Source organism: Haliotis rubra, unplaced genomic scaffold (genome assembly GCF_003918875.1).
Source record: "Haliotis rubra isolate DU_JTF1 unplaced genomic scaffold, ASM391887v1 Scf54, whole genome shotgun sequence".
In the NCBI taxonomy this organism is placed as follows: domain Eukaryota; kingdom Metazoa; phylum Mollusca; class Gastropoda; order Lepetellida; family Haliotidae; genus Haliotis; species Haliotis rubra.
Window position 1 is genome coordinate 938,716 of NW_025767235.1, and position 27,963 is coordinate 966,678.

A 27,963-nucleotide genomic window follows, 5' to 3' on the forward strand; every position below is an offset into this window, starting at 1 on the left:
AGTGTCCAGGGTCTACTGGACTACGGCTTGGTGTGTTGGTAGTGTCCAGGGTCTACTGGACTACAGCTTGGTGTGTTGGTAGTTTCTATGGTCTACTGGACTACAGCTTGGTGTGTTGGTAGTGTCCAGGGTCTACTGGACTACGGCTTGGTGTGTTGGTAGTGTCCAGGGTCTACTGGACTACAGCTTGGTGTCTTGGTAGCGTCCAGGGTCTACTGGACTACAGCTTGGTGTGTTGGTAGTTTCCAGGGTCTACTGGACTACCGCTTGGTATGTTGGTAGTGTCCAGGGTCTACTGGACTACGGCTTGGTGTGTTCCAGGGTAGTGTCCAGGGTCTACTAGACTACGGCTAGGTGTGTTGGTAGTTTGTGGACTACAGGGTCTACTGGACTACGGCTTGGTGTGTTGGTAGCTCCAGGGTCTACTGGACTACAGCTTGGTGTGTTGGTAGTGTCCAGGGTCTACTGGACTACAGCTTGGTGTGTTGGTAGTGTCCAGGGTCTACTGGACTACGGCTTGGTGTGTTGGTAGTCCAGGGTCTACTAGGACTCGGCTTGGTGTGTTGGTAGTGTCCAGGGTCTACTGGACTACGGCTTGGTGTGTTGGTAGTGTCTCCAGCTTGGTGTGTTGGTAGTTTCCTCTACTGGACTACAGCTTGGTGTGTTGGTAGTGTCCAGGGTCTACTGGACTACAGCTTGGTGTGTTGGTAGTGTCCAGGGTCTACTAGACTACAGCTTGGTGTGTTCTCCAGGGTCTACTGGACTACAGCTTGGTGTGTTGGTAGTGTCCAGGGTCTACTGGACTACAGCTTGGTGTGTTGGTAGTGTCCAGGGTCTACTGGACTACGGCTTGGTGTGTTGGTAGTGTCCAGGGTCTACTGGACTACAGCTTGGTGTGTTGGTAGTTTCCAGGGTCTACTGGACTACAGCTTGGTGTGTTGGTAGTGTCCAGGGTCTACTAGACTACAGCTTGGTGTGTTGGTAGTTTCCAGGGTCTACTGGACTACAGCTTGGTGTGTTGGTAGTGTCCAGGGTCTACTAGACTACAGCTTGGTGTGTTGGTAGTGTCCAGGGTCTACCAGACTACAGCTTGGTGTGTTGGTAGTTTCCAGGGTCTACTAGACTACAGCTTGGTGTGTTGGTAGTGTCCAGGGTCTACTGGACTACAGCTTGGTGTGTTGGTAGTGTCCAGGATCTACTGGACTACGGCTTGGTGTGTTGGTAGTTTCCAGGGTCTACTGGACTACAGCTTGGTGTGTTGGTAGTTTCCAGGGTCTACTGGACTACAGCTTGGTGTGTTGGTAGTGTCCAGGGTCTACTAGACTACAGCTTGGTGTGTTGGTAGTTTCCAGGGTCTACTAGACTACAGCTTGGTGTGTTGGTAGTGTCCAGGGTCTACTAGACTACGGCTTGGTGTGTTGGTAGTGTCCACGATCTACTGGACTACAGCTTGGTGTGTTGGTAGTGTCCACGATCTACTGGACTACGGCTTGGTGTGTTGGTAGTTTCCAGGGTCTACTGGACTACGGCTTGGTGTGTTGGTAGGTTAGTTTCCATGGTCTACTGGACTACGGCTTGGTGAGTTGGTAGTTTCCAGCGTCTATTGGACTATGGCTTGGTGTGTTGGTAGTTTCCAGCGTCTACTGGACAACGACTTGGTGCGTTTTCAGGGTCTTCGTGTTGTGGTCTCCCATGACGCTCCTTGAACTGCAAGCACAGTGTCCATGGATCACATTCTTCTTCATACGTCAATACGTATTATTAGATAGATTTGAAACTATTTAGCTGTCCAGGCTGTCTATGCAAATTGATTAATTACAAGCTCAATAACCCCGTCACGTCGAAGCACAACGTGACCCACATAGTCAGTAAAGAGACTCACTGTGGTCTGCAACTCATTCCCGCATCACATGATGCTGTGCTCCATACGCATTCGAAATGGACTCGGATGTTCGTATTGAAGATGTTCTCGAAGCTCTGGGAACAAAGAAACGGTACCACATCTGCCAGTATGTATGGCTCTTCCTGTCCATGTTAACGGCTACGTACGGGGTACTAGGCTACATCTTCTTGGGTAAGTTACTTTGTGCACGACCAGGTACTAAATCTTGTTTATTGGGGAGTGGGTATATAGGGGTGGGGAGATCGGCGTAGCCCAGCCGCCTCAGGCGCCACGATCTTCTGTAGAGGGTCGCGTCCTTCAGGAATATCAGAAACCTTTGGTCATGTGTTCGAATTCCAGCTCGGGAAGATTATGTTTCTAGGTTTGTAAGCACGGTAGCTGTGCTCGTGAGTTACACATAAATGGCGAATGCGTGATATCTTCACTTCGAACTTTCCTTCCACATTAAGATGGCTCGTAATGGTAGAATTGAAGTTCTATTTTAAGCGACGTTTAACTCACATACGCATTCCTGGTCCATGACAACGTGTCAGTTACAGGACGCTACGTTTCGTTGTATACCTTTTTCAGTAAGGCATGCCTCGCTTACAAAGCTGAGTGTTATGTCAATACCTAGAAATCGTGATAACACTAACAATAGGAGCTAATGTGACTGAATTTAGTGTAAAAAATACATCACACCATGTTGCAAAGATCAGCTACGTCCATCAACATTAACATAGAACTTGGTAGATCAACTGTTTCTATACAAATGCAATTAAACGAAAATATTTTCTATTGTAAATGTCCTTCTTGAAATTCGGCCTGTTCTACTGTACAAATGTTTACAAATTCTTTTAGCCATGATGCCAATTACTGATGTATACACTGCATCTCGTGGATCCCATACCTGCTATTGACAGGTGTCGTGTACTTGTCAATGACTCGTTCCATGATTTGCAAAATGGTTGATTGCCGCCATGAAAACCATTTTTATGGTTACTCATGTATCAAGTGCATAAGGTTTGATTAAAGTGGCTGTTTGCCTAAAGAAGGGTTACCGTAATATTATTTATCCAGTTTTAAATGGATACAATTTCAAATTATAAATCTATGTTTAAGTAGAGTTGGGAATTTTTGTGATTCTTAGCAAAGTGTGAGTAGTATGTATAATTTGATGACGACACTGTCCAAAAGGGTTTACCGAAATAGTTATCTGAATTCCACTTGTCACGGCGACATTTGTATACACGGAATGATTCCTAGTATATTTCCTAAACATACAGTACAGAGAGCCAACAAATAGTTCATTACATATTGTTTACCTTCCTATAAACATCACTCATTACTTGATATTTCCCAGTTGCCTTCCAATATTCCAATTCGTCACTGCTCTGTCTATTTCGTGCCTATATATCTACGTTAAAGTTGTATCACGATTATCTTCGTGTAATAAAGTTGTATCACGATTATCTTCGTGTAATACTGTGAACTTAGAGTGTTGTTAAATATAAGGTTGAAAAACGTTGTTGTTTTGTCGCGTGTGGTTACTGAACTGTATCAGAAACTTGATAAAACGTTTTTATAAATAATGTACGTCCCGTGAGTTATGTTTCCGTATATATTTTGTTTTGTTCGTGTCAAACATTTCAAAATATCTCTATTCCTTTCATTCAGAGGATAGTTTCCCTGTGATCTATTATTTCTACTATGGCTACAATCATTGTTAACTCGGTGGATTTTTGTTCGTATCTGAAAAGTGAACGTTGTGCGAGAATAGCGGTCGCGCGGCATTGGATCTACAATGTACCTATGGCTCTAAAATAACACAGAAATGTACCATTGCGAATTGCCTATTTCTTGGTGTTATTTCAAGTGCAAAAACTCAATTTAAACACAGTTAAGTGCAATTTTTGTTATGCTTTTAAAAAAGTACATTTCTCTAAGTTTTAGCATGCACTCATTAATTAAAGTACCTTGCTATGTTCTATTTGTCATCTTTACGGAAACTATGAAACACCAAATATATTGCTATCGGAGCGAATTATAATCGAAGAAAAATTAATTATATGTATATAATTGGTTATTTATGTTTACGCATAACGTTTTACATTCAATATATAAAATGGCTTACCATAAATGGCGAAAATTGATGCGGCCAGCATAGTACCTCTGCCATAAAAAAATCTTCAAACCTACGCTTAAAACTTCTCCTCTGGTAATACGATCTGATGTACGCCTTTTTGTAGCAGTGCTACCGGCTTGGGTGACACTGCTACAAAGAGGCATACATCAGACCGTGACAGGCGTGACACATACACACGCACGTACACCCTTTTGTCCTGAAAGTTTATTAATTGACCATTGAAACTCGTGAAAATGAATTGTGCACCCCTCCTTACCCTAGAGTGTGCACCCCACCTTTCTAAAAAAGCTGTATCCGCCCCATCCTCGATAATCTCCAGGGTATACGTTACGATCACGCTCCACTATACCCTGGATGCATCCACGGCTTGGCACGATAATTATATTACCTCCCTTTGCTGGCTCCGCATTCTCACAGTAGCCAATCAGCTAAGCCGCCGTTACATCCGAGCTTGCCAGTGTCAACAAAGATAGCGGTCGCAGTCGCGAAGGTTTGTTCGCAGTGCCACTCAGATTTTTGAGGAAATAATACAGACAAATTGACAGATCTGAAGCTTTCAAAAAATATATAAAAGAACTCCTCCTACCTCTTTCAGAGTACCTCTGCATCAATTGTGTAGCCAAGTTTAAACGGTTAGATAATTTAAGAAGCGAAAGTGTGTGAGTTGTGATTGGTTTGCTCAACTTCCCAGCGTAGACGCCTGAGTGGATAAAATCATCGGGCCAAGCCGTGGATGCATCCAGGGTATTGTGGAGAGTGATATTAACGTATACCCTGGAGATTATCGAGGATGTATCCGCCCCTGCATCTAAAGTGCCCAGTAGTGGCATGCGCACATTTAGTACTGTGTAATGACATACACGTAGATCTTAACGTGTACAGTGAAGACCCGTTAGTCCGGACTCCGATAATCCGGATGTCTCGCCTCCCGGACGATTTTAGCTTGTTACCAATCTATGCCTATGTAGTGTTATAATGATTATTTCACTATCCCTCATTCCGATGATAGTTTGTAAACAGTAATCCATATAGGTCGGTTATTTTGGGTAGTTATGAGTTCCCTCGATAAAGACTGCTAAGAAATGAATTTTAAAATGACCTCTACCATGTTTGAAATGTTGAAAGTTGGACCGATAAAAACAGACATTGAAGATATTAAGATACCCACCAGCTGTTGTGCGAAGTGCATCATTACAAGGTTTAAATCAAAGCATATTTAAAAATTTAACCCCATAGAACTATTCATGTGGTGCCAACTCAGAGTCTGTTAAGTATATTTTGGGATGCAATATCGATAACTCAGGATATTATATACTGAAACTCAAACATATCACAAAATCAACTGCAATGTATAGTTTCCTTCGCTCGTCATTCTATACTTCCCAGTATTGTGATAACCTAATCCTTGTCGGGCGTTCGATTTGCGTGGCCGGTGAAAATGGCAGAGAAACTGAATATGCTTCCTATATAGACTGGTGTGCTGTTGTTTCAGGTAAAACAGTACCCAGCCAATGTGCTACCTTGTCCGCCCAGTCCATCGACGGCATCCTAGCGTCAATAAACGTCCCTGCCGTTGACGTGGTGGGAATTGACGACATTTACAGCGAATGTACTGTCGACGTCACCGTAAACACTGCAACAACTTCACAATCGGTGACAGTAGGATGTCTAGATGGCCAGGACTTCGGGCCTCTTCGGTTCACTTCCGTTGTATCGGAGGTAGGTACTGGGGTCTGTTGTATCGGAGGTAGGTACTGGGTTATTTTGTATCGGAGGTAGGTACTGGGGTCTGTTATGTCAGAGGCAGGTACAGGAGTCTGTCCATTTCAAAACATGATGTGTTGTATGTTTTGGGTCAGATGTATACTATCATGTTCCAGTTCAGCTTGGTGTGCGACAGGAAGATCCTGTCGAGACTGCCGCAGTTCCTGGTTCTAGCAGGGGAAGGCTTGGTGTGCGGGGAAGCCCTCGGCGCCATCCTGATTCCTCTTCTAGCCGACAGGCTGGGCAGGAAGCCAATGCTCATCACAGCTCATGCGGCGACCCTGCTCTTGACAGTGGCTATGGCATTCTCCCGATCAATTGTTGAATTCACAGTCCTTAAAGCCTTCAGTGGAATTTTTATTGATGTGAGTGTCCAAAGTGGATTCTCTGTCGCTAGTTCTCCTTAAAGTCGCTCTGTCATTTAAGGCAATGTAGCGCCCAATAGATCCCAATCACCTCGATGACTGACCTCTCGAACTACTCGAGTATATACTGTGCATAAATGTAGGGGAACCACAGAAACATTCAGTGATGTCTGGATTTATGTGGCAAGAATATCTCTAAAGACATTCAGACCCAACACAACGCCATGACGTCAGTGGTATTCCAGATTACACATAATCATTGAGGGGATAGCAGACCACTAGAACCAATTAGATCAGATCGCCTACTCCCAAGCATATATGATCATATCATTTCTATTTGCCTGTACCATATTGACCAGGTCATCTGTGTTGATGATGTCCACTATGTTTATGGCATAGTACATTACTCTGCATGCTCTTCTATAACGCTGTATGGTGACTATATAGATAACATGGTCAGAACGTTTTACTTTCTTCACCAATTTCCACCGTAACCCGAACGTGTAAATCTTTCTTTATAGTGCGACGTTAAATTGTAAAGCAGAAGCACAATGGTGTCAAAGTCAAACGCACACACACTAAATGATCCAGGTCTTTCTGTTTAAACGACTTTGCTATTTTGGCGCTGTATTGTTCCAGGGGGTCCTGCTTGTGCTTGTGACTATGGCACTGGAATTGACGCTCACAAAGGAAAGAAAGTTTGTGGCGTTCTTCTTGCTATTAAGTTGGTCCGTATCGGCCTTGACCTTAGGCGCCATTGGGTTTAGCCTGAGGCTGATGTCTTGGCGGACCATTCAGTATGCACTGGCGGCTGGTTCTCTTGTTGTGTTTGCTCAAATCCTGTAAGTGCCTCTGCAGCCTATGGTACATGTTCATGCTTGCTTTCTTAATGGAGGTAATAGGGCGTAAGTGGCATACCTGCAATATCTCTACAGGAAGATTAGGTATGAAATAGATATATGGACTATTCTTCATTATGCTTAACGAAACGGTCCACGCTCTTCACAACAGTGAAGAGGAAGAGGTGACCTTTAAAATCTGTGAAAGCATTTCATCTGACGAATAACACAGCATGCTTCACATGAAGCAGGAGATTTGATTATTTTATATGAGCAGTGCAAATGTCTGACCACAGGATTTAGAATTGACGCGACAATACAGGAGAAATGTTACCTTCCTTACATTTAATTTGAAACAAGATTGTGAGTGATGCACTAACGTGTCTTTTGCTATTTCTTGCATCCAATTTCCAAATTCATATTTCAGTATACTACATGAGTCAATTCGTTGGCTACTCGCTGTTGGACGAACGAAGACTGCCATAAGATTGGTGGAATTTGCCGCTGAGTTTAATAATGTACATGTGGACGAAAAGTTGATATATGGCTTAACACACGACGATGAGGAAGAAGCTATTACAACATGTACGTCTTCCGCAGCTACTGATACCACCCCGGATCCGGAAGACACACCGACAGAGACATCCGATCCAGAAGATAAATCAACAGAGACATCAGATCCAGAAGATAAATCAACAGAGACGTCAGATCCAGAAGATAAATCAACAGAGAGATCAGATCCAGAAGATAAATCAACAGAGACATCGGTTCCAGAAGATAAATCAACAGAAACATCGGTTCCAGAAGTCAAACCGACAGGAACACCAATTCCGGAAGACACTCTGACAAGAACATCAGTTCCCCCTGATCCTTCCACGACAGCAGCAGGAACAGCAGCAGGAACAGCAACAGCAACAGCAGCTGCTGATATCAACTGCAGGAACAGGAACATCAGCAGCAACACCGACAGAATCAAGAGCAGTGACGAGACATACTGGCTTCAATGTGGATACTGATCCCCCAGGCTGTTGTGCATTTGCTCGCAATAGACATTTATTGATAAACCTCTTTATTTACATTTACGTTTGGTACGTAGCAGACACGAAATGCTGAAAAACGTGCAACATATTTGAATTTCTAATATTTAATCCAGCTTTGGTGTCATAGAACATGCTCATGTGCATCTTGATTTACATCTGTTCCATGTTAATGATTGGTCCATTACTAATTGTAACATCAAGTCTTTTTCGAAAGCATTTGAATATTTTTGCAGTCTTGTTGACCCTTTCTTTGCACAAAGTATCATTTGTAAATGCACATAAATAATTCCAAACACTTATTTCGTTTCTAACACGAATAATAATTGATAACCAAATACCTTTCTCGTACTGTGTGTATGTGAACATTGCTCGTTAAGTGTATATCTTTTTAATGCCTGATATGTAACAATCTGAAGGTTCGTCCTCGGATTCTCCTACTACACCCTGTACCTGACCGAGAGCGCTCTCGCTGACGACCCGTACCTCAACTTCACCGTGAATGTACTGTCTGAACTCCCCGCCGCAATAATTTTGCTTTTCTCGGTAGACAGGTATGTCTTAGACTAAACTATCGGCTGGTTTCACTGTCGCGTTGAAACGTATGTTAGTTTGGGACCATCCATAATTTCTGGCTAGTGGGAGGGGTGGGGGTGGGGTTGGGGTTAATGATGATTTTCAGGGGGTGGTAGGTGGGGTGGTGGTCACCCATTTTGTTCTGGGGAGGTAGAGGGGCCATCAATTTTGTACACGTCTACTGGGGTGGGGGTTATTGATTTTGAACATGACATGCAGGGGGGTCACTTACTTTGTACATAAATTCTAGAGGGGGGGGGGGCATTCACATTGTACATGCTTCTCCATAACACATCCTCCCCCCCCATGAATTATGAACGGTCCCTTATTTCAGTGCGCATGTTTAATACAGGAGTAGGCGATTGATTTTTGATTTACGCCAATATTCGTGCAATATCATGACGAGACTCAGTGTACCTTCATGTGGAAACGAAACCGGGCCAGCGAGCGGTACAAATGCAAATCTGAATATATGTATTTCTTATTTAGATCTATAATTATGCATTTGAAGTTATGATAAGTAAATGGTTAGGTTATACCACTGCAAAACAAAAGGTTGTTTAACAGGACATCCGCACGGAGAGCAGAAGGATGCGGATTCTTTCATTTACATCGCTAACGAAATACGTTAAAGCTAGAACTCTTATCCTGCTTGGCGATCAACACAAAGTGGATAAAACAAGGACGTTTTCTGTTCGGAGCACAGGAACCCGTTATCGCTATTTAGGTAAAACATAAACCATAGATCTACACACCTATGTACTCTATACATATATACTCTATGTTTTACATAGCAATAACGGGTTCCTGTGGTTCGTATTCAGTACACTGTGTCTAAGTATGGTCCTAAGTACGGCACCGCCTCCGTGGTGTAGTGGTTAGACCGTCCGCCCGGAGAGTGGAAGGTCGCGGGTTCGATACCCGGCCGCGTCATACCAAAAGACGTTAAAATATGGTACTTGTCGATCCCTGCGCTCGGCATTAATGGGTACAACGAGGACTGGTTGGTTCGGAGTCAGTATAATGTGTCTGAGTGGGGTATTCATGCTTAACCGCGGCATGGTGTGCGCTTAGCAAGTAAAAGCTTGGGAGAAGAGTAAGGTCTTTATTAGTTTGACTTGAAAGATTCAAGCGATTAGGCAGATTTCAGGTTTTCGGGCAGACAGTTCCATTTTTGTGCAGCTGAATATGTATATATGTTGACTGATTCGGGGTTCTTTTTACAGCCTTGGAAGAAAAAAACAATATTCCTCTTTTTGGGTCTTGCAGTTGTTTTCTGACACTTTCAACTATAGTTCGATTATTTGCAGGTGAGTATAACCTGGAGCTGTTTCCATGGTGTAGTGTAGCAAGAGCAGAGATTGCGTCTGCAGAGGAACATACACGATTGATTCTGTCTCGGGACCCACCAATTCACATTTTAGAGTTAGGGTTGGGGACGTTCAATTTTGTCAAAGTAGGGCATTTCCTTGTCACTGATTCAAACTGAGCATGGTTTCCTGGGAACGAAGCACCTCAATCCAATCTCAGATTTCCTACTAGAATTACAACGAATGTGATTATGGATGCTGCCGAATCACATGTTCAAGAATGGACCAGAATTAGAGGCCAGTATGTTGAAAAATCTGGGGATTCAATGTTATGATATCATCAATAATCATCACATAAATAGTTATAATGATAATAATAAGAATAATAATAATAAACCTGATCTAATCAAAGCCAATGAATTTATTTATATCATTGAATTTTCTGTCCCATTTGACACCAATGTGATTGGCAAGATTCAGGAAAAGCATGATAAATATGCGGACCTCAAAGTTCTTGGTGGGTTCGACTAGGCAGCGTTTCCTGGGAGAAGTCCCATTGCTGTCTGGACTGCAAAGGGGTGAGGGCCCACTGATGATTGCCTTCCAGCCTGACTGTGCCAGGATCACCCGAACCCTCTCTGCTGCATACTATCTTTAATCTGTAATACATAATAATAATCAAATAGCCAATTCCCAAGCATTGATCTGCCAACAACTTCAGCCATCGAGCATAATGTTTGTACCAAGACCGTGTGACTCTTGATAGTTCACAATTTTGCCACACACTATTCGTTCACGTGCGTTTTCAGGTGAACAATTGCTTAGCCTTTGTGTGCTTTTATGACGGCAAAGTTACCACCTGTCGGGCAAACGGGTACCACCGGTACCACCGGTGGGGCAGGTTACGCTCACTTTTATGACGGGTACCACCGGTGGGGCAGGTTACGCTCACCTTTTATGACGGGTACCACCGGTGGGGCAGGTTACGCTCACCTTTTATGACGGGTACCACCGGTGGGGCAGGTTACGCTCACCTTTTATGACGGGTACCACCGGTGGGGCAGGTTACGCTCACCTTTTATGACGGAACGGGTACCACCGATGGGGCAGGTTACGCTCACCTTTTATGACGGGTACCACCGGTGGGGCAGGTTACGCTCACCTTTTATGACGGGTACCACCGGTGGGGTAGGTTACGCTCACCTTTTTGCAAACACCTGGTAACATCACTATTTGATAGTGAATCATAAAAACATGCGCATGAAAGTCGGAATGCTACGATGGACTCTGCAGTAATTTCCTATGGGTGTGGAAAGGGTTTTGTCGTTTAGAAATAGACACCCATGGGCCATGACACATGTAATCGCGATTACATTGAAGATGTTGATACTAAATGTGATCGCCTCATCGCCTCTGTTTAACCATCGATTGTTATTTATTTACATTTTAATGCATATTTAACGTAGGTAATAAAATAATAAATCAATTCTCGTTAGATAACGTATTTTTACCAAACTTTCTATGGGATCTAACAAAAATGAGTGTTATGTTCTCTATTTACGTTATCAGACCTGGGCCCCGTACCACAAAGTGAGTTTAGCTCGAAGGTGATCGTAACTTCCATACTTTAACATAGGCTTACGGTCATCCTAGTGCTTTGTGGAACCGAGCCCTGGAATGTCTAAGTCTTCTCTTATTTGTACAGGCACTGACGCTACATCGGTGGTTTTACCACTCTTCGGATTCATTGGAAAACTTGGTGTGTCTGGGACTTATTACACTCTGTTTCTGTACGTTGAAGAAACATTTCCAACAACCTACAGGTTAGTAATACAGTAACATAATAATCTGTTTACTTCATCACTGGCTGGCATCACTAAACGCACGGCATAACGTAGTCATGGTATAATGGCATGATGTAACATGGTATTAGACCATCCATAGTCCAGTCATAGCACATAAGGAGACATTAGCCAGTCTTTGGTCTAGTTATAAGTTAACAATTTGTCCATATTTAATATGTTTGTATAGCGCCGTGTTCCAGCTGGACGCTAGCATAAGAGTGTCAAATCACAAAGAAAAGAGATAGGTCTTTAGTTCTCCGCGGGATGATTCAAGGCTAGGTGCAGACTTGATTAATTCAAAGCACAGGCAGCGCTCTGAAAGGAGAGAACGCCAAATTTGGGTGTGGTTTGTTAAACTGCGACGAGCAACAGGACGCCAGTGTCGATCTTCCAGCCTGGGAGTGGTGTGTTCTTGTCTGGGTACCTTGCGATGATTCTTCAGGCTGTATTCTGTATCACTTGAAGACGATTTATCAGGGATGATGATATGCCATATGTAGTTACCTAGCATTAACCGGTCATTAACATGCCAAATACGTAGTCTGGACGCATGACATAGCATTGCCATTTTGACTGGTCTCACCAACTCAGTCCTCCCTTACACCATGCGTGACGTGACCGTGAATTGGCGCATCGTCTGCCATTGTTACATCGCTGTTCTGGTTTTACTTTCAGACTGATCGGGTTCGGCACAGCTGGCATGTCGGCGAAGTTGGGATCACTTGGAGCCCCATTTATTGTCTTTGTTGTAAGTGAATACATGAGTGGGGATTTTACGCACGCTGCTTCTAACAATATTCCAGCCCTGTTCATGACGGACGTATGGCTTTCACATATTGTTCCAATATAGGGAATCGAACTACGACCTTCGGCAAGACAAGCTAACACTGTAACCAGGAGGCTAAATAAATCTCAACCCTCCTGATTTAACGTTAGGTTTACACTGGTAGGAATCGAAACAACGTCTTACCCGCCTTAATGTAGGAAGTAAGGGACCGTTCATAATTTATGGCTTGGGGGTGGGGAGGGAGGGGTGTGCGTGATGATGATTTTAATGGAGAAGCATGTACAATGTGAATGACCACCCTAAAATTTATGTATAAAGTAAGTGACCCCCTTTCCCATATTTTAAAGCATAAATTTTAAATAAACTCTGTCAAAAAGAAACGCAACCCTGTCCTCAGATATGAAAAAATTCGTTTGAATGAAGTTATTGCTTCCAAACTAAATTTGATTCGAATGTATTGAAATGATACACGTAATTAATGAAGATTACCATCCAAACAACTGCATTTGTACGCATAAGTGTATTTTATTGCTTATTCCGTCACAACGCATGAAATGACCCTCATGGTGACTTCGCACAAAAAACCACATGCAAATCATGAAAATGGCAGTTAATGTAGGGTGTATAAAAAGCCCATGTGCTTCCGTATTATATTCATTCATTTGTCGCCGAAAAGCTGTGTTAAAATGCCACGATTGAGTGCTGCCGACCGAAATATCGCCATTGGTCGTGTTCAAGCCGGAGAAAGTTTTTGGAACTGTTGCACGACACCTAAATGTTCACAAAACAACGATATCCCGACTTTGGACGCTACAACAACTTCAATTTGACCAACGATCGCCCGAGAAGTGGAAGGCCAAGAATCACGACCCCCTTCAAGATCGGTACATCCGGGTCCATCACCTGCGTAATCGGCATGCCCTACCAACCGTGACTGCCACACAAATACCAGGTTTGAGGAGAGTGTCAGCTCAAACGATTAGGAACCGTCTGAAAGAAGCGGGTTTACGTGCCTGTAGACCAGTTGTTGGACCTGTACTACGCCCCTACATCGACGCCGACGACTCAGGTGGTGCAACAACGTAAGGATACGGACTTTACAAAACTGGAGGCGAATCTGGTTTTCTGATGAATCAATTTTCTTTTGCAACGTCACGACGGAAGACAGCGTCTGTAGAGGAGACGTCATAAACGTTTTGCGCCCATCTGCGTCCGACAGGTGGACAGATTTGGCGGAGAAAGCGTCATGGTTTGGGGAACCATCTCATACAACCAGAAATCAGACTTGGTGATCGTTCCAGGGAACCTGACAGCCCAACGTTACATCAACCACGTGTTAGAGCTTCACCTTCTCTCGATTATTGACCAACAGACACAGATTTTCAACGGGACAACGCCCGGCCTCATACTGCACGTGCAACAATGAACTTTCTGCAGAATTCCAACGTCAGTGTCTTGCCATGACCCTCTAAATCACCAGACCTCAACCCTATTGAACACCTGTGGGATACTCTGGATCGACGCGTACGTCAACGTCAGCCGCCGCCACAGACGCTGCAACAGCTCGCCGTTGCACTGCAGGAGGAGTGGAGAGCCATTCCCAGGAAAGAATCCGGCGTCTTATCCGTTCTTGTCCAAGGAGATGCCGTGCAGTGATTGCAGCGCGTGGTGCTCATACGAGATACTGAGAAAGACGCCCCCCTGGTGACAAACTGGTGTCTGTGAGATGACTTTTGAAATGACAATTTTAAACATGCCCATCTGGGTTATTATTCTGCCAAATTTCAGACTTCTGTCTTAAATAATAAAAATGCCGTGTCGTCCTAAAACTTCAGATCAAAATCTCTAAAATACAGGGGTTGCGTTTCTTTTTTGACAGAGTTTATTATTATGTACAAGTATGCTGACCCCCGTAGAATTATGTGTATGCCCCCCACCCCAGAAGAAAATGGGTGGACACACACACACACACACACACACACACACTCCCACCCCAAATCATCAATTATGAACGGTCCTTAAGCGCAAAGTGACACAGACACGTCTCCATCGGTCCTTTCATGCATGGCCACAGACAGCGCCCATAAGCCCGTCTACTCCTTGTATTCACTCTGTTTATATGTTCTGTATTTGTAGGCTGAAGACATGCCATGGTTCCCAACTGCTCTAATCTCCGCTCTCCTCTTCGTTGCTATATTTGTCATTATACCTCTGCCCGAGACAAAGGGAAAAGATTTGCCCCAGACTGTGGATGACATTGAAGAACTGTACAAGTGAATATAGCCTACGTATAGAGGACAGCGGAGGATCCAAACACTGGGGTTTGATGCAGAGGACATTCAAATCCCATAAACGACATCTACTGATTCCAAGATGTTCATTGCTTTTCAGTTTGTATCAGCCACAGAGGTAGTGGGAAATTGATTGTTTCTTTTACTGATAAAATATATGTTTGTTTCAAGTTGATCTACGTGTCGCTGTTTTCATATGAATGACTGACTGAAGGAGTGTCTTTATTTCTCCTAGAGTTTACTTGTTTATTTATAATTCCCAATATGTCAGCTGTTTAGTATTCAAGGATCGTCAATATGTATACGAGTTGTAATCCTCCTGGCTAAATGAGTCACAGAGATCAGCAAATCCCCACTCGTCTAAGAACACTCGCAGGCGAATATCTCTAACGTCAGTAGTGGAAAAAAGACAACAGGTACTAGAGTGCATAAGCACAGTGCATCTTTTCCAGGATTAAGATTTAATAGTGAGTGCTTTTTTTAAACTATATATAAGGCCGGACCACACCTCCGTTTTGTGCGAATATATCGTCATCCATTTGTGTCAAGATCGTTTAGTTGAGAGTCAAAATCGGGTTTCAATCGACTTGCAGAAATAACAATAAAGAATTGGTAGGTGTCATGAGTGGTGCTCGATAGGCCAATCATCCATGATTATGTGTACATTAAGTTTTAATCGATTGCATGCGATGGTAGCGTAGTGATCGGCAAAGAAGTCGGGTAAGTGTCCGGCCTTGTCATAATGTATTGTACTTACATTAGTGTTTTGAATGACATGAATTACCAAAGAGATTCTTTTAGATCTCCAAGGAGGTCAAGAGACAAAGACGTTAACACTTATGGTATAGACTTGATCAATCTTTCCTGTTTACTAGGAATACATATGTTAAATGGTCGTTTCTCTGGCGATGCTGACGGTAGTTTCACTTGTCATTCACAGTACGGTGGAAGTCTGGTTGATTACATATTGTGTTCCAGTCAAATCTTTGAAATAATTGATAACTTTGAAGTGGTTACCCGCACAGAGTCAGATCACTTTCCCTTAGTATGTTACTTCAATAGATCAGAAAATCGTGTTAGTGAAAATGACGGGGTTGTTTACCAAATTGATGGATATAAGTGGGAGCCGTCAAACTCTGATATATTTCTTGAATCTCTCAGTGCACGTATATCTCTGTTGGAAATGAAGATTTTTCTGCTATATCAAATAAGCACACGGATGAAGCTGCTAATAAGCTTATAAACATTGTCCAAGAAAGCGGAAAAGACGCAAACATGTTATTAAGGAAAACGTGTAACTAAAGAAATAAGTGAGGTATGGTACGACCATGAGTGTAAAGATTTAAAGAAAAGAAAGTATTCAGCATTAGATAAATTCCGAGTCACAGGGAACTTCAACTATCTTACCGAATTTAGAATTTATAGAAACAAATACAGAGAAGTTTGCCGTAGGAAGTGTGATTTGTATCACAAGTTTACAACCATACAATTATTACAAGTATGTCAGGATGGTAACTATAAAACATTCTGGTCTGGTGTTAAGTCATTATTAGGTAAACCGGTTACACAGGCTACATCTATCAGCAGTTTGCAATGGGTCGCTTACTTTATAAATATTCTGAACATTAAAGATGTTAACATAGACGAAGATTTTATAACCTTTGCCAAACAGTATATGTTGAAAAATGAATTTACATTGATTGATGATGACTCTTATAATATTCTAAATAAAGAGATAACCATAAATGAAATAACAAATGCATTATCAGCTTTAAAACTTGGCAAAGCATGTGGTCCTGATGGACTACCTCCTGAAATGTGGAAACACGGAGGTCATATTTTACTACCTTATTTGCATGTACTTTTTAATTGTATATTTAACTCGGGAGACTTTCCTTCTGCTTGGTCACAAAGTATTATCTTCCCACTTCACAAGAAGGGGAACAGAAATTATGTTAATAACTATAGAGGTATTTCCTTGATGGACATATGCGGAAAAATATTCACTTACATTTTAAATGAAAGACTGAAAGCATTTGTTGATGTGTATAATTAATATCCAGAATGTCAAGCTGGATTCCGCTCAGGCTATTCAACTGTTGATAATGTTTTTACCTTACATGCTTTAATTCAAAAATACTTGTCCAAGTCTAAAGGTCGATTTTATTGTTTATTTGTTGATTTTCATAAAGCATTTGATTGTGTAAATAGAGATCTATTATGGTATTGTTATAGGGACTAATTCAGGACGATGGCTGTCCTGAATTAGTCCCTATAACAACTAAATTGTCAACGCGTGGATATGCGTCGACTGGGGAATTAGCTCATGTTAAGATGAAGTGTGCGTTGATGAAGACGACGGCATAGTTGAGTTCAAACTTCTTTAGTTACATGACAAACAAATACACAAGACATAAATGTGGTGAGCGGAGTACCTGCTCAACCCCAGCACGTTTCCTATGAGCGGCATTATCCTGCTCGTGGTTGTCCTTACACAAGCAGGCGGTATACCGGACTCGACTCCTTCACTGTCTAGATGTGAGCATACTAAGTATATATACAGTTTTTGACAACAATGGACGACTCATCAATGGACAGACAGAAAAACAATAGCACGTCCTTGACCAGTTGATGTGATGGCAGACACGGCCAAGGGGGATTACCAATGAAGGTTATAAATGTCTTATACAATATTTAATGGGCTGACAAGTCAATTTACAATGCGGTAGTGATAAGGATGTACAGTAGTGATTAAAAATACAGGTTAGCGTCATATATATATTACAATATATATATATAGCGTTATATATATATACAATAAAGTCTCACATGTCTTGAGTACATAGTTTTTAGTTTTTAAATATTTGGACGATGGCTGTCCTGAATTAGTCCCTATAACAGTATGTTCTTTCTCAAAACAGTATCCGTGGTAAAATGCTGTCAATAGTGCGTGATATGTACAATAAATCAATTTCAGCTGTAACACAATCAAATTCTTGCATTTCAGAATATTTCAATTCCTTGAGTGGTGTACGACAAGGATGTATACTCAGTCCATTATTATTTAGTATGTTTGTAAAACAACTTGAAGAGGATCTTACATCGTATGACGAAAGTGGTATTTTTGTTGGAGCAGAATGTTTAGAGCTCTTTTTATTATTCTATGCTGATGATTTATGTATATTTTCTGACACAGTTATAGGTTTACAAAGAAAGATTAATATTTTATCCAAATTTTGCACAAAATGGGGCTTAACGGTTAATTTTACAAAAACAGAGATAATTGTTTTTCGCAACGGAGGTATAGTGAAGAAGACCGAAAAGTGGATGTTTAACCATGTGAAGTTGAAAACTACATGCTATTACAGCTATCTGGGTATTTTATTTTCCAGCAGACTATCTTGGTCAAAAGCAGTCCAGACTCTCTTTCAGAGAGCTAATAAAGCCCTTTTCCCAATTAAACAGCTTCATCATAAAATGAAAAATCTTCCTCCTACTGTCTTATTTCAAATGTTTGATACACAAATTAAGCCTATCTTATTATATTGCTCAGAAATATGGGGTTTTTAAGAGTGGCTAATTCTAGAAAGATTTCATGTAAACTATTGTAAATATGTTCTTGGTGTTGGTATTACCACAACAAATGCAGCTGTTTTATCTTAATGCGGTCTTCATCATATATGTCGTGATTCTATAATAAGATGTGTTAAGTACTGGTGTAAATTATTAATTATGGAAGAGACTAGATATCCAAAACAAACCTATATTATGTTAAAAAGAATGGACGATATTAACCGCAAGTCATGGGTAACTGAAGTGAGGAAATTAATTTATATTTATGGTTTCAGCTATGCGTGGTAGTTTCAAAATATTGTTAACACTGATATATTTTTTAAACATTTTTCTCAACGAGTTAAAGATTGTAACATCCAGTGTATATTTTCTATGTTAAATGAACATCCTAATTTAGAGTTTTATTCATGTGTCAAAAGTACGTTTAATATGGAATCATACTTGTCAACATTATATAACAAAGATTTAAGAAGATTTCTATCACTTTAAGATTCGGTGAATTAAATATTATGAAGAATACAGGTAGAAAAAATAATATCACAAGAGAATTAAGATTTTGTCCATTTTGTAAGAACATTTTAGAAGATGAGGTTCAGTTTATGTTTATTTGCCCACAATATGATGATTTAAGAACAGGATGCATGTTAAATATTGACTGTAAAGATAGAAACTCTCTCATTCGCCTTCTTCAAAATGAAAATAGCAATTATTTATATATGTATGCAAATTATATTAAGGAAGCATTTATGCGACGTAGCGCATTATTATTGTGAATATATAAAAATATGTTCTAGTTATTGTGCACATCATACCTTTGGTATTGTAATATATATTGTACATGGGCCTGTGGGCTTTCTACTGAATAAAGTTATATATACTATGAAACATTTCGAGTCGGGGGTCATCTCAAAAGCATTTTTTTTGTAAATCTTCAATCCTTGCAAAGACACGAGGGCCTGTGTGCATAAGTACCGACCTCAGTTGTCAGTAACTTATCACCACTATTGTTCATGGTACAGAAAGAAACCAGGCACCCGTAAACATCCAGTAGCATTATCAGACTTGTTAGCAGAGGTAAGGAGTTTCCGTTTTCTTTTACAGGAGCAGAATACAATGTGTACTTGAAGATTATAGGAAAAATGTCCTCGGTAAAATAGTCCTTTGTAAAAAGTACCGGTAAAAAAGACCTTTTTCAGTAAAAAACCCGATGTAGCTATTTATTTGACAAGATTGACATCAAAGATTTAAAAAAAACACCAACATGAACAAATCACATATAATGACAGATTAATGTTTTAAATTGATGTTTGATCGTTTAAACGACATCTAAAATAACATAGTGAGCTCACGGATTAAATATCTAAACTGACCTTTGATCTGTAGTAAAAACTGATTTTGTTATTTATTTGATAAGATTGACATGAAAGATGTAAAAAAAACACACACGAAGAAATCACACATAATGACAGATTAAATATTTAAAGACCATCGAATGGTTCCAGAACGAACAGACGACAGTAACACAGGGGGTATGCCCTGTCTATGCTCAACCGGAAGTGAGTCGTCATCAACTACCATTTCCTCGATAGACAGTCGATCCCGGTAGTTGATCTTCGTAAGATTTTGATATTTCCAAGTGGTAAATGTTTATGAAATCGACTTGTCTTATAAGCTGAATGGTCATGGATTATAACCCATATATCACTTGGTCATGACGCATTATATAGTGTTTACATATGAAGCATTTCTTGGCACGTCTTTCGGCGCAAATAGGAAAAGCCGAGAAATCGACCACTTTCGTCTTTACAACATAATCAATTGAATTCATTTCACGTATTGTGCATTTTTAGGCTAAATGAGGTTATGTAAATATTGCCTGTCGTAAGTCTATGGAGGCACGACAGTCGTCAAACGGAGACCCTTATTTACGAATCGTTCGTAGCCCTAAGAATTCTTATGATCGTAGCCAATTACTACAACAGGCCTTTTTACCAAGGAGTTTTTCCTATTATCGTTAAGAATGGACTTAGGAAGTTCGTAGGGCTACAAGCGTCTCGAAAATAGGGGCCCCAAACTATAAATGTTCACTCGTTGCGCTGCGGCAGTCTCACAGAAAGTTACATGTCGCCTTTCAAACTGATACAGACGTTAACCAAGAAAACTAAACGCAAAACAATTCAGTTTTATACAATTAACAATTCTATTATAAAATTTGGTTGACAAAATTTCGATGTAATTACAATGGCTGTACAAAACAAAATTCAAAGGCATTAGGATTTTGGTACGGTAACAGCAGCAATGACTACAGAGGCGGTAATATTTGCAAAGGTGGAACAGTGGTCAAGCATCCGAAACAAGCGCTCGTCTCTTTCATATTTCAATATTTTATTATTTTAAAACTTCTTTGTTTATTTTAAAACTTCTCAACAAAACATTTGACAACAAGGTTGACTTCAGTTTTTTCTTTAACTTTGAGCAATGTTCCAGCAAAGGCCTACAGTAAGCTGAATTCATTCCGCGTTGTGATTGCAAATAGCATGCTAGCGCTAAACTCCATTTCCTTGTTGCTGTTGCTGTGCTGAGAGATAAAAATACTGATACTGCATATTTTATTGCCTGATATACGTGTTGCTAATTCACGCCTTGATACTGATACACATTCTTCCATTGCATGTGCATATGCCTGGTAGAAAGAGCAGATATTGCATATTTCATTGCCTGATGTACGTGTTGCTATGGCAAACGTTGATTACAGAGGTAGTATTGCATCATGTCTCGTATATCGTGGCACCATCGTGGACACTCTCTGGTAAGTCGTTCCCTTGCGTCTCCGGCAGGGGCAAGATAGCCAAGGTGGCTATCAGCAGTAGGATCGCAATCAGCGCCGTCGGGAGCCATGGGATGGTGTCCTCCTGGAATGGGAACAATGACATATGTTTACTGCATACTCTTTATAAATTGGGAAACACTCGGAAATAAGTTCGGATTTTCAACATTGCAAGATACATTAGTTTCAAGAAATAGTTGTTTGATAATGATGAACGAACTGGGGCCACATTACATAATTATATATGTAAAATATAATAGCTGTAATATTGCTGAGTGCGGCGTTAAACAACAAACAAAACAAAACATAAACGCATGGGGTGCACGGGCGTGGTCCTCCGGTAAGACAAGACGTCGACACACACGTCTTGCAAATCATAGATTAGGTCTCAGGCTGACATTGCCTTGACGTCAATTTCGACGTCGTCAGATACGATCGCGCCGATCAAGTAAATGCAAACTTGCATCTGAAAACATGACCAGTTTGACGTTGTGTAGACCTCTGGCGTTTGTTGGCAAAATGACAAATTGTAAATGGCGGAAGAAAACATGTCCGTCGAGTATGGAATTATGGTTCATGCAGACAATTTGTCATCGTCTGAGGGGTAATTCGTACTTCATCGTTCGGACCATCTACAGGCTGCAGCAACGTTTCCGGGCCACCAACACCACAAATGATCGCCCCCGTACTGGCAGACCAAGGGTGACCACAAGACGACAAGACCGCCATGTTGTGCGACAGACATGCAGACATCCGAAACAGCACACCAGACAGTGGGAACCCACGGAAGACCCATCAGTACTGATACAGTACGCCGACGTCTTAACAGCGGGAACCTCCATTGCCGTAGACCTTACCATGGACCTATCCTCACCCCTCGTCATCGGCGTGAACATCTACAGTTTGCCCTACAACACCAAAACTGGCAATACAGGCAATGGAGAACTGTTCTGTTCACAGATGAGAGTCGGTACTGCGTATCAACTGCAGATGGCAGAACAAGAATATGGCGACGACGTGGCCAGCATTACTCAGACCAATGTGTTATGGAAAGAGTCTCATGGCGAGGAGCAAGCATGATGGTATGGGGTGGAATAGGCCTGAACCAGAGAGTGGGTCCTGTGGTGTTCCAGAACCTTGATCCAGGGAGAGTAGGCGGCATTACAGCGGTGCGCTACATTGACCAAGCTCTCAGACCCCACGTCATACCACATTTCGCACGTCACCGGAACAACATTTTCCAGCATGATAACGCCCGGGCCCATACTGCCAGAGCTACATGGGACTTCCTACAGCAGAACGGTGTCAACATTATGCAGTGGCCAGCCCTTAGTCCTGATTTAAACCCAATTGAACATCTTTAGGATGACTTCATAGGAGACTGAATAATGCCATACCAAGGCCGAGCACAGCCGATTTATTACGCCAGGCATTTCTCAGATGTGGTTCAAGGTGCCAATAGCCTTCATCAATCAATTGGTGTACTCCATGCATAGACGCTGTGCTGCAGTTATTGCCGCTCGAGGTGGTCACAGTAGATACTGAAGTCAAGGTCTGAATGGACTGCAAACGTTCACGTAATGTCTTGACATAATGCTGAGTTATTCATTGATATTGTACACAAAAAATGTTTTTGATCCGCTTATTATGTCCATTTCTGTAATGATTTGATTACAGTGCCTGTCTAATTTTGAATTCGTACTGACGTTTTTTTGCTGCTGAGTATATAATGAGCATATATCTACAAAGTTGAGATGCCATGACATGCTCTTGTCAAATAGGAAGCCTTAAAGTTCGATCCTGTTAGTCGCCTCCTGCAACAAGCATGGGTTCTTAAAGACCTCTTCTAACTCTGATATTCACCCCTGTGTTGCATGCAGTAGTGCAGCTTTAACTGATAATGACAGGTACACACGTGTGGGCTGGACATGGACTTGGAATGTTACAGAGACGATCTCGCATAAAATACTTACAAAAAAGAACACGAACGGAGCACCCAGATTTCCGAACTTTGCCGCCAAAGAACTGATGCCAAGCCCAATCAATCTGAAAGGATAAAATAAGATAACAAAATTACATGATTAGTCAGATTGAGAGAGTGCTAACAAGAAAACCGAATTACATAATTAGTCAGATTGAGGGAATGACAACAGGGAAACCGAATTACGCAATTAGTCAGATTGAGAGAATCACTCCAGGAAAATACGGGTAGGTAGGTTACCTGGAAGTTGTAGGATAGCTTTCTCCAGTGTACAGGAATAGCGTCAGTTGTAGCCCCGCAACACCAGATTTCCCGATTAGTCCCAGCACAGGCACCACACAGGCTTGGATGGCAGCATCTATCGGTATCAGTAATGTGAAGCAGTTTTAGTGTAAAAAATAATGTGGCCACTTATATAGTGTCACAGGGACATGCTATAAGAGCATACAACATGATGAACATTATTACCCCGGGTAACCCAAGCTGACTGTGAGGCGCTAGAAGGTTAATAGTCATATGACTTATCCCACCGGGTACCCATTTTCTGCTGGGTGGACAGAGGCAATTTTGAACAAACTAATTTGCATAATGTGAGACCACATGTGTGCTTCGTTGTGGGGCAGGACAGAAGTCCTAGGAGTCAAGCTGCCAAACACGGTCACCCACCCAAGGACTCTCCGTGACCAACATTTCTTTGTGATCTGCGTTCTGTGCACACAACCACACATCAACATGTACACCTTACAGAAGTGAAAGATTGTATTTAATTATTATACAAACATTGTCAGGTCGACAGCCCTACCTGCCAGAACCTTAACCAGTGTGCATGCGAGGAGGAACGCTATGGCTGTTCCAAAGAAAAGGAACATTGTGTTCTTCCGACCAATCCTGTAAGAAAAACAGAATTCTTCCTTGAGCACCTAACATGCTTAGAGCAATAACAGCATAGTTTAGCACAAACGTCATTGACCACTGACCATGGGAGGACGCAGTCCTTTGATATGTGTATAGCATGCACTGCAGATCAGGCTTTGAGAACATGTGACATTAATGTATATCGTACTAACCTATCAGTTTCTGATGTGTCGAGTTCCTATGCTTAGTATCCATCATTCATTGTCTATCATAAGATAGTATTGTCTATCATAAGATAGTATGTAATGAGTGAAATTATGTACAAGCCAAAAAATTCGGGGATGGTAGCAAATATCAGACATATCTGCATGGGAGTGGGCGATAACATGTAATAGGTTTAGTGGTTGGTGTGAGGAAATGGTGGCACCCTATGGTGGAGGTTGATGGTGGAGGCTAAGGATGTCAAACTGGGAATTTGCATTTTGCAGCCAACGTCACTGATATCGGGTAAAACCATGAGATAAGCAGGAACCATTCAAGGCATGCTTCTGATGAGATCGACCAATGCCATCTTGACGAGTATTGTCAACAAGCAAGCAGTATGACACCAAGAAGCGTTATAAGAAGCTCACCCGAGTTGTGTCCAGAAACACTACAATAAATACAAAAGATCGGTGATGACACCAAGTGTTCGGGCTTATAGAGTCGTGTATTATCTAGAAGGGCAGAGAACCTGTCGACCACCAAAACGAAGATGATCCCCGCTGGAAGTTCCGACAGCACATTGACAGAGAAGTTAAGATACAGATCGTCGGCCAGCACCGTCTCCGCTAGGTACAAGCTCAGGAAGGAGAAGCCCACAGCAGACCTGAAGAAAAATCACACGATTATGACACGTGTTGTCGTACAGACACGTTTTGTCCCCTTCGTGTATGGAAAGGGACTCTACTCTAATATTCTTATCTCTCAGCTCACAACGCACGGGTCGCCTGCTTGACCTCTCAGCTCACCCACACATGTCGCCTGCTTGACCTCTCAGCATCACCACACACATGTCGCCTGCTTGACCTCTCAGCTCACCACACACAAGTCGCCTGCTTGACCTCTAATCTCACAACACACAGATCGCCTGCTTGACCTCTCAGCTCACCACACACAAATCGCCTGCTTGACCTTCAGCTCACAACACACAGATCGCCTGCTTGACCTCTCAGCTCACAACACACATGTCGCTTGCATGACCTCTCAGTTCACCACACACGTGTCGCCTGTTTGACCTCTTAGCTCACCACACACAGGTCGCCTGCTTGACCTCTCAGCTCACCACACACAGACATTACAAACTGCACTCAACTCACCACACGTAGGCGAAAATTACGGTCTGCCTCAGAAGGCGTTGGTCGTGTACTATACCGAGGCAACCACGTGATTCGGGCTCTTCCGCCTTCACCAGCCTTCCCCGAGTTGATGATGTTGTCGTCCCTGGTCCTGTTGTACCCGACCCTGCTGTCTCTGCTGGTGTTGTATGATCTGCTGGTGACGTTGTTGTCAATGCTGCACCTTCATGTTCAGGAATTGTTGGTTTTACATCTTTGGGCTGCTCTGTACTCGATGATGTTGATGTTGTATCTGGAACTGTTGAACTGGGTGGTTCAATAGCAGCTGTAGGTGATGTCGTTTCTTCAGGCACGCCAGTGCTGTTTACACTGTCATTGCTTTCATTTGAACTCAGGGTCTTAACATGACCATAGTAGAGTCTTAATATCGTGTTGGTATCAACATGATTAATCTCAGCGGCCTGTATCAACAACTGTAGGGCCTCTTCCTTGCGATCTTCGGCAAATAGCCAACGGATGGATTCCTCCACAACACTGTAATCAAACGACAACGGCATGCACCAAAGTAGTGAGTGCATGTAGCGAGTAGTGAGTCAAAGTTATAGTCACATCAGCAATATTTCAGGCATATCGTGACTAAAACAATTCATACATTGATAATAGATAAAGTTATAATATAAAATCTGTCGACAAAGGACAGTAAAATGACTACATAATCACAGATAGAGAAATATAGTTGCAGGCAACGATAAGGTCTCCTTGGGTTTACTTTCTATCTATTGTATCTGAGGGCTAGATATCATCGTCCAAAACGGAGCCAGAACACGTGTTTTGACAGGCGAGCGGATCTCCCAAATACAGCCGGGGTCGTGGGGGTCATGTACCTTTTAAGAAGTTCCGGAGAAGAAATAGTTCCCTCTTTAAAAGGCCGTATCTCAGTTGTTCTTGGGTCTACGGTCAAAGCAATTAGTGTTCTAGAATCACCAAGACATCATCTACCATACTGGCAGAATTTGCACATTTTGAGAGCAAACTATTCAGAAAACTGCTGAAAAACATGGCCAAAAACTGAAAACAGAAATAACTGCCAAACGGTACGTTTTAGCGACTTGACCCGTCCAGGCAAAATTGTTGGGAATTCGATTGTGCATCTGTACAAGAAATTTGGAAGTGTTGAAACAATTAGTTCTTGAGATATTTGCTGTCAAACGTTGAAATTTTGGAATTAATTTTGAATTATCTCCCTTTTGCTATTGGGCCAAGAGCCTAGAGATTTTTAAGTGGAATATCTACACCTTGGTGCGCATCTGTGTGATTTTTGGTGAGCGATTCAGAGCATTGGTTTAGGAGTTATGTTTGGTACAAAAATCGGCGGAATAATAAAATAAATAATAATAATAATAATAATCCGAAGGGCCTGATGATGTACACCTCTTCGTGGTGGGCCTAGATAGGAGAATTATATTCCCTGAACCAAACGTGCATCACCCAGTTAGGGCTGACCCCCGAAGCTGGTTTTTACTGGGTTACAGACAGCCAAAGGAAAGTTTAAATTCACTTCCGCAGCCCAGTCAGCCTTCCTCCGGTAGTGACACCAACCACACTGGAGATGGGACTTGCCCCAGGGAAGGCACAGAACCCGACCAAGAATATCTTGGTCAAACCACCTTAAAACCACACTACTTGAGTGTGCGAGAGCGACAGGATGGCCTGAAAATCCACGAATCAATGGCAAGTCGCTGAAGCTGCATTGGGAGAGCAAAATCTGTACCCGGCAACTGTAACCTTGAGGCACCATGGGTCCGTGATTATGATCATGCAATGCATGAGAAGGTAACTAGGTCGTTTGTCTGTTACATCTCACCAGATTGCCTGAAAAGTGTTATAAAAAAGTCCAAATCTAATACAGCTCCAGGGCCTGATGGCATTCGAAACCGGTATTGGAAACTGTTCCCCTGTGTCCAAACACCATTACTGCACTGTTTCAATACTCTCGTGGACACAGGTGATGTTCCTCCATGGTTCTGCAAAGGTCGCACAATACTTCTCCCCAAGAAAGGAGACTTGACTGATCCCAAAAAACTTCCGCCTTATCACATGTTTGAATACACAATACAATATATTCACGGGGTGTTTGACAAACCTCGTGTCATCTTACTGCTCTTCCAATGATATCATTTACAGAGAGCAGAAGGGGGCAAGAAAGGGATGTTGGGGGTGCAAGGATCAACTTCTTGTACAGAAAATGATTTTGGAAGAGGCTAAAACATATCACCGCAACCTCTCCATGTGCTGGATTGACTACAAAAAAGCATACGACTCTGTCCCTCACGAATGGATTCTGAAGTCTCTTCATTGTATTGACCTTCCTCAGCGACTACTTGATTTACTCAAGTCTTTAATGAGTTGCTGGTCAACTCAACTTGAGATGTACTCACAAGGGCATGTGCAGACTTCGGAATCTATTCCAATCAGAAGGGGAATATTTCAGGGGGGATTCCTTTAGTCCTTTGCTTTTTTGTCTGTCTTTAAATCCTTTGAGCTTTCTG

At 42.0% G+C, this 27,963-nt stretch overlaps 2 protein-coding genes across 2 annotated transcripts; one reads left to right on the forward strand and one right to left on the reverse strand.

Moving 5' to 3' along the window:
• The first annotated feature begins 1,938 nt into the window (after positions 1–1,938).
• Positions 1,939–8,012, forward strand: LOC124253344 (solute carrier family 22 member 20-like). The gene is made up of 5 exons (XM_046687096.1): positions 1,939–2,074; positions 5,521–5,747; positions 5,909–6,157; positions 6,797–6,999; positions 7,424–8,012. Exons 1-5 carry the CDS (start codon positions 1,939–1,941, stop codon positions 8,010–8,012), a joined length of 1,404 nt encoding a protein of 467 aa, XP_046543052.1.
• Positions 8,013–21,182: 13,170 nt separating this feature from the next.
• Positions 21,183–25,971, reverse strand: LOC124253345 (solute carrier family 22 member 3-like). Its single transcript, XM_046687097.1, has 6 exons — positions 25,436–25,971; positions 24,811–24,945; positions 24,025–24,110; positions 23,463–23,580; positions 23,215–23,287; positions 21,183–21,326 (listed from the first exon to the last, which is right to left on the reverse strand). Exons 1-6 carry the CDS (start codon positions 25,969–25,971, stop codon positions 21,183–21,185), a joined length of 1,092 nt encoding a protein of 363 aa, XP_046543053.1.
• Positions 25,972–27,963: the final 1,992 nt, after the last annotated feature.

Excerpts from the sequence above, each read along its gene's own strand:
- LOC124253345 (XM_046687097.1), bottom strand. The coding sequence starts at position 25,971 with ATGCCGTTGTCGTTTGATTACAGTGTTGTGGAGGAATCCATCCGTTGG. Across the intron at positions 24,111-24,810 it reads TTCGTTTTGGTGGTCGACAG|GATTGGTCGGAAGAACACAA; the intron begins GTTCTCTGCCCT and ends TTTTTCTTACAG. Across the intron at positions 21,327-23,214 it reads CTCCGTTCGTGTTCTTTTTT|GAGGACACCATCCCATGGCT; the intron begins GTAAGTATTTTA and ends TTCCCATTCCAG.
- LOC124253344 (XM_046687096.1), top strand. The coding sequence starts at position 1,939 with ATGGACTCGGATGTTCGTATTGAAGATGTTCTCGAAGCTCTGGGAACA. Across the intron at positions 5,748-5,908 it reads TCACTTCCGTTGTATCGGAG|TTCAGCTTGGTGTGCGACAG; the intron begins GTAGGTACTGGG and ends ATCATGTTCCAG. Across the intron at positions 6,158-6,796 it reads TCAGTGGAATTTTTATTGAT|GGGGTCCTGCTTGTGCTTGT; the intron begins GTGAGTGTCCAA and ends GTATTGTTCCAG.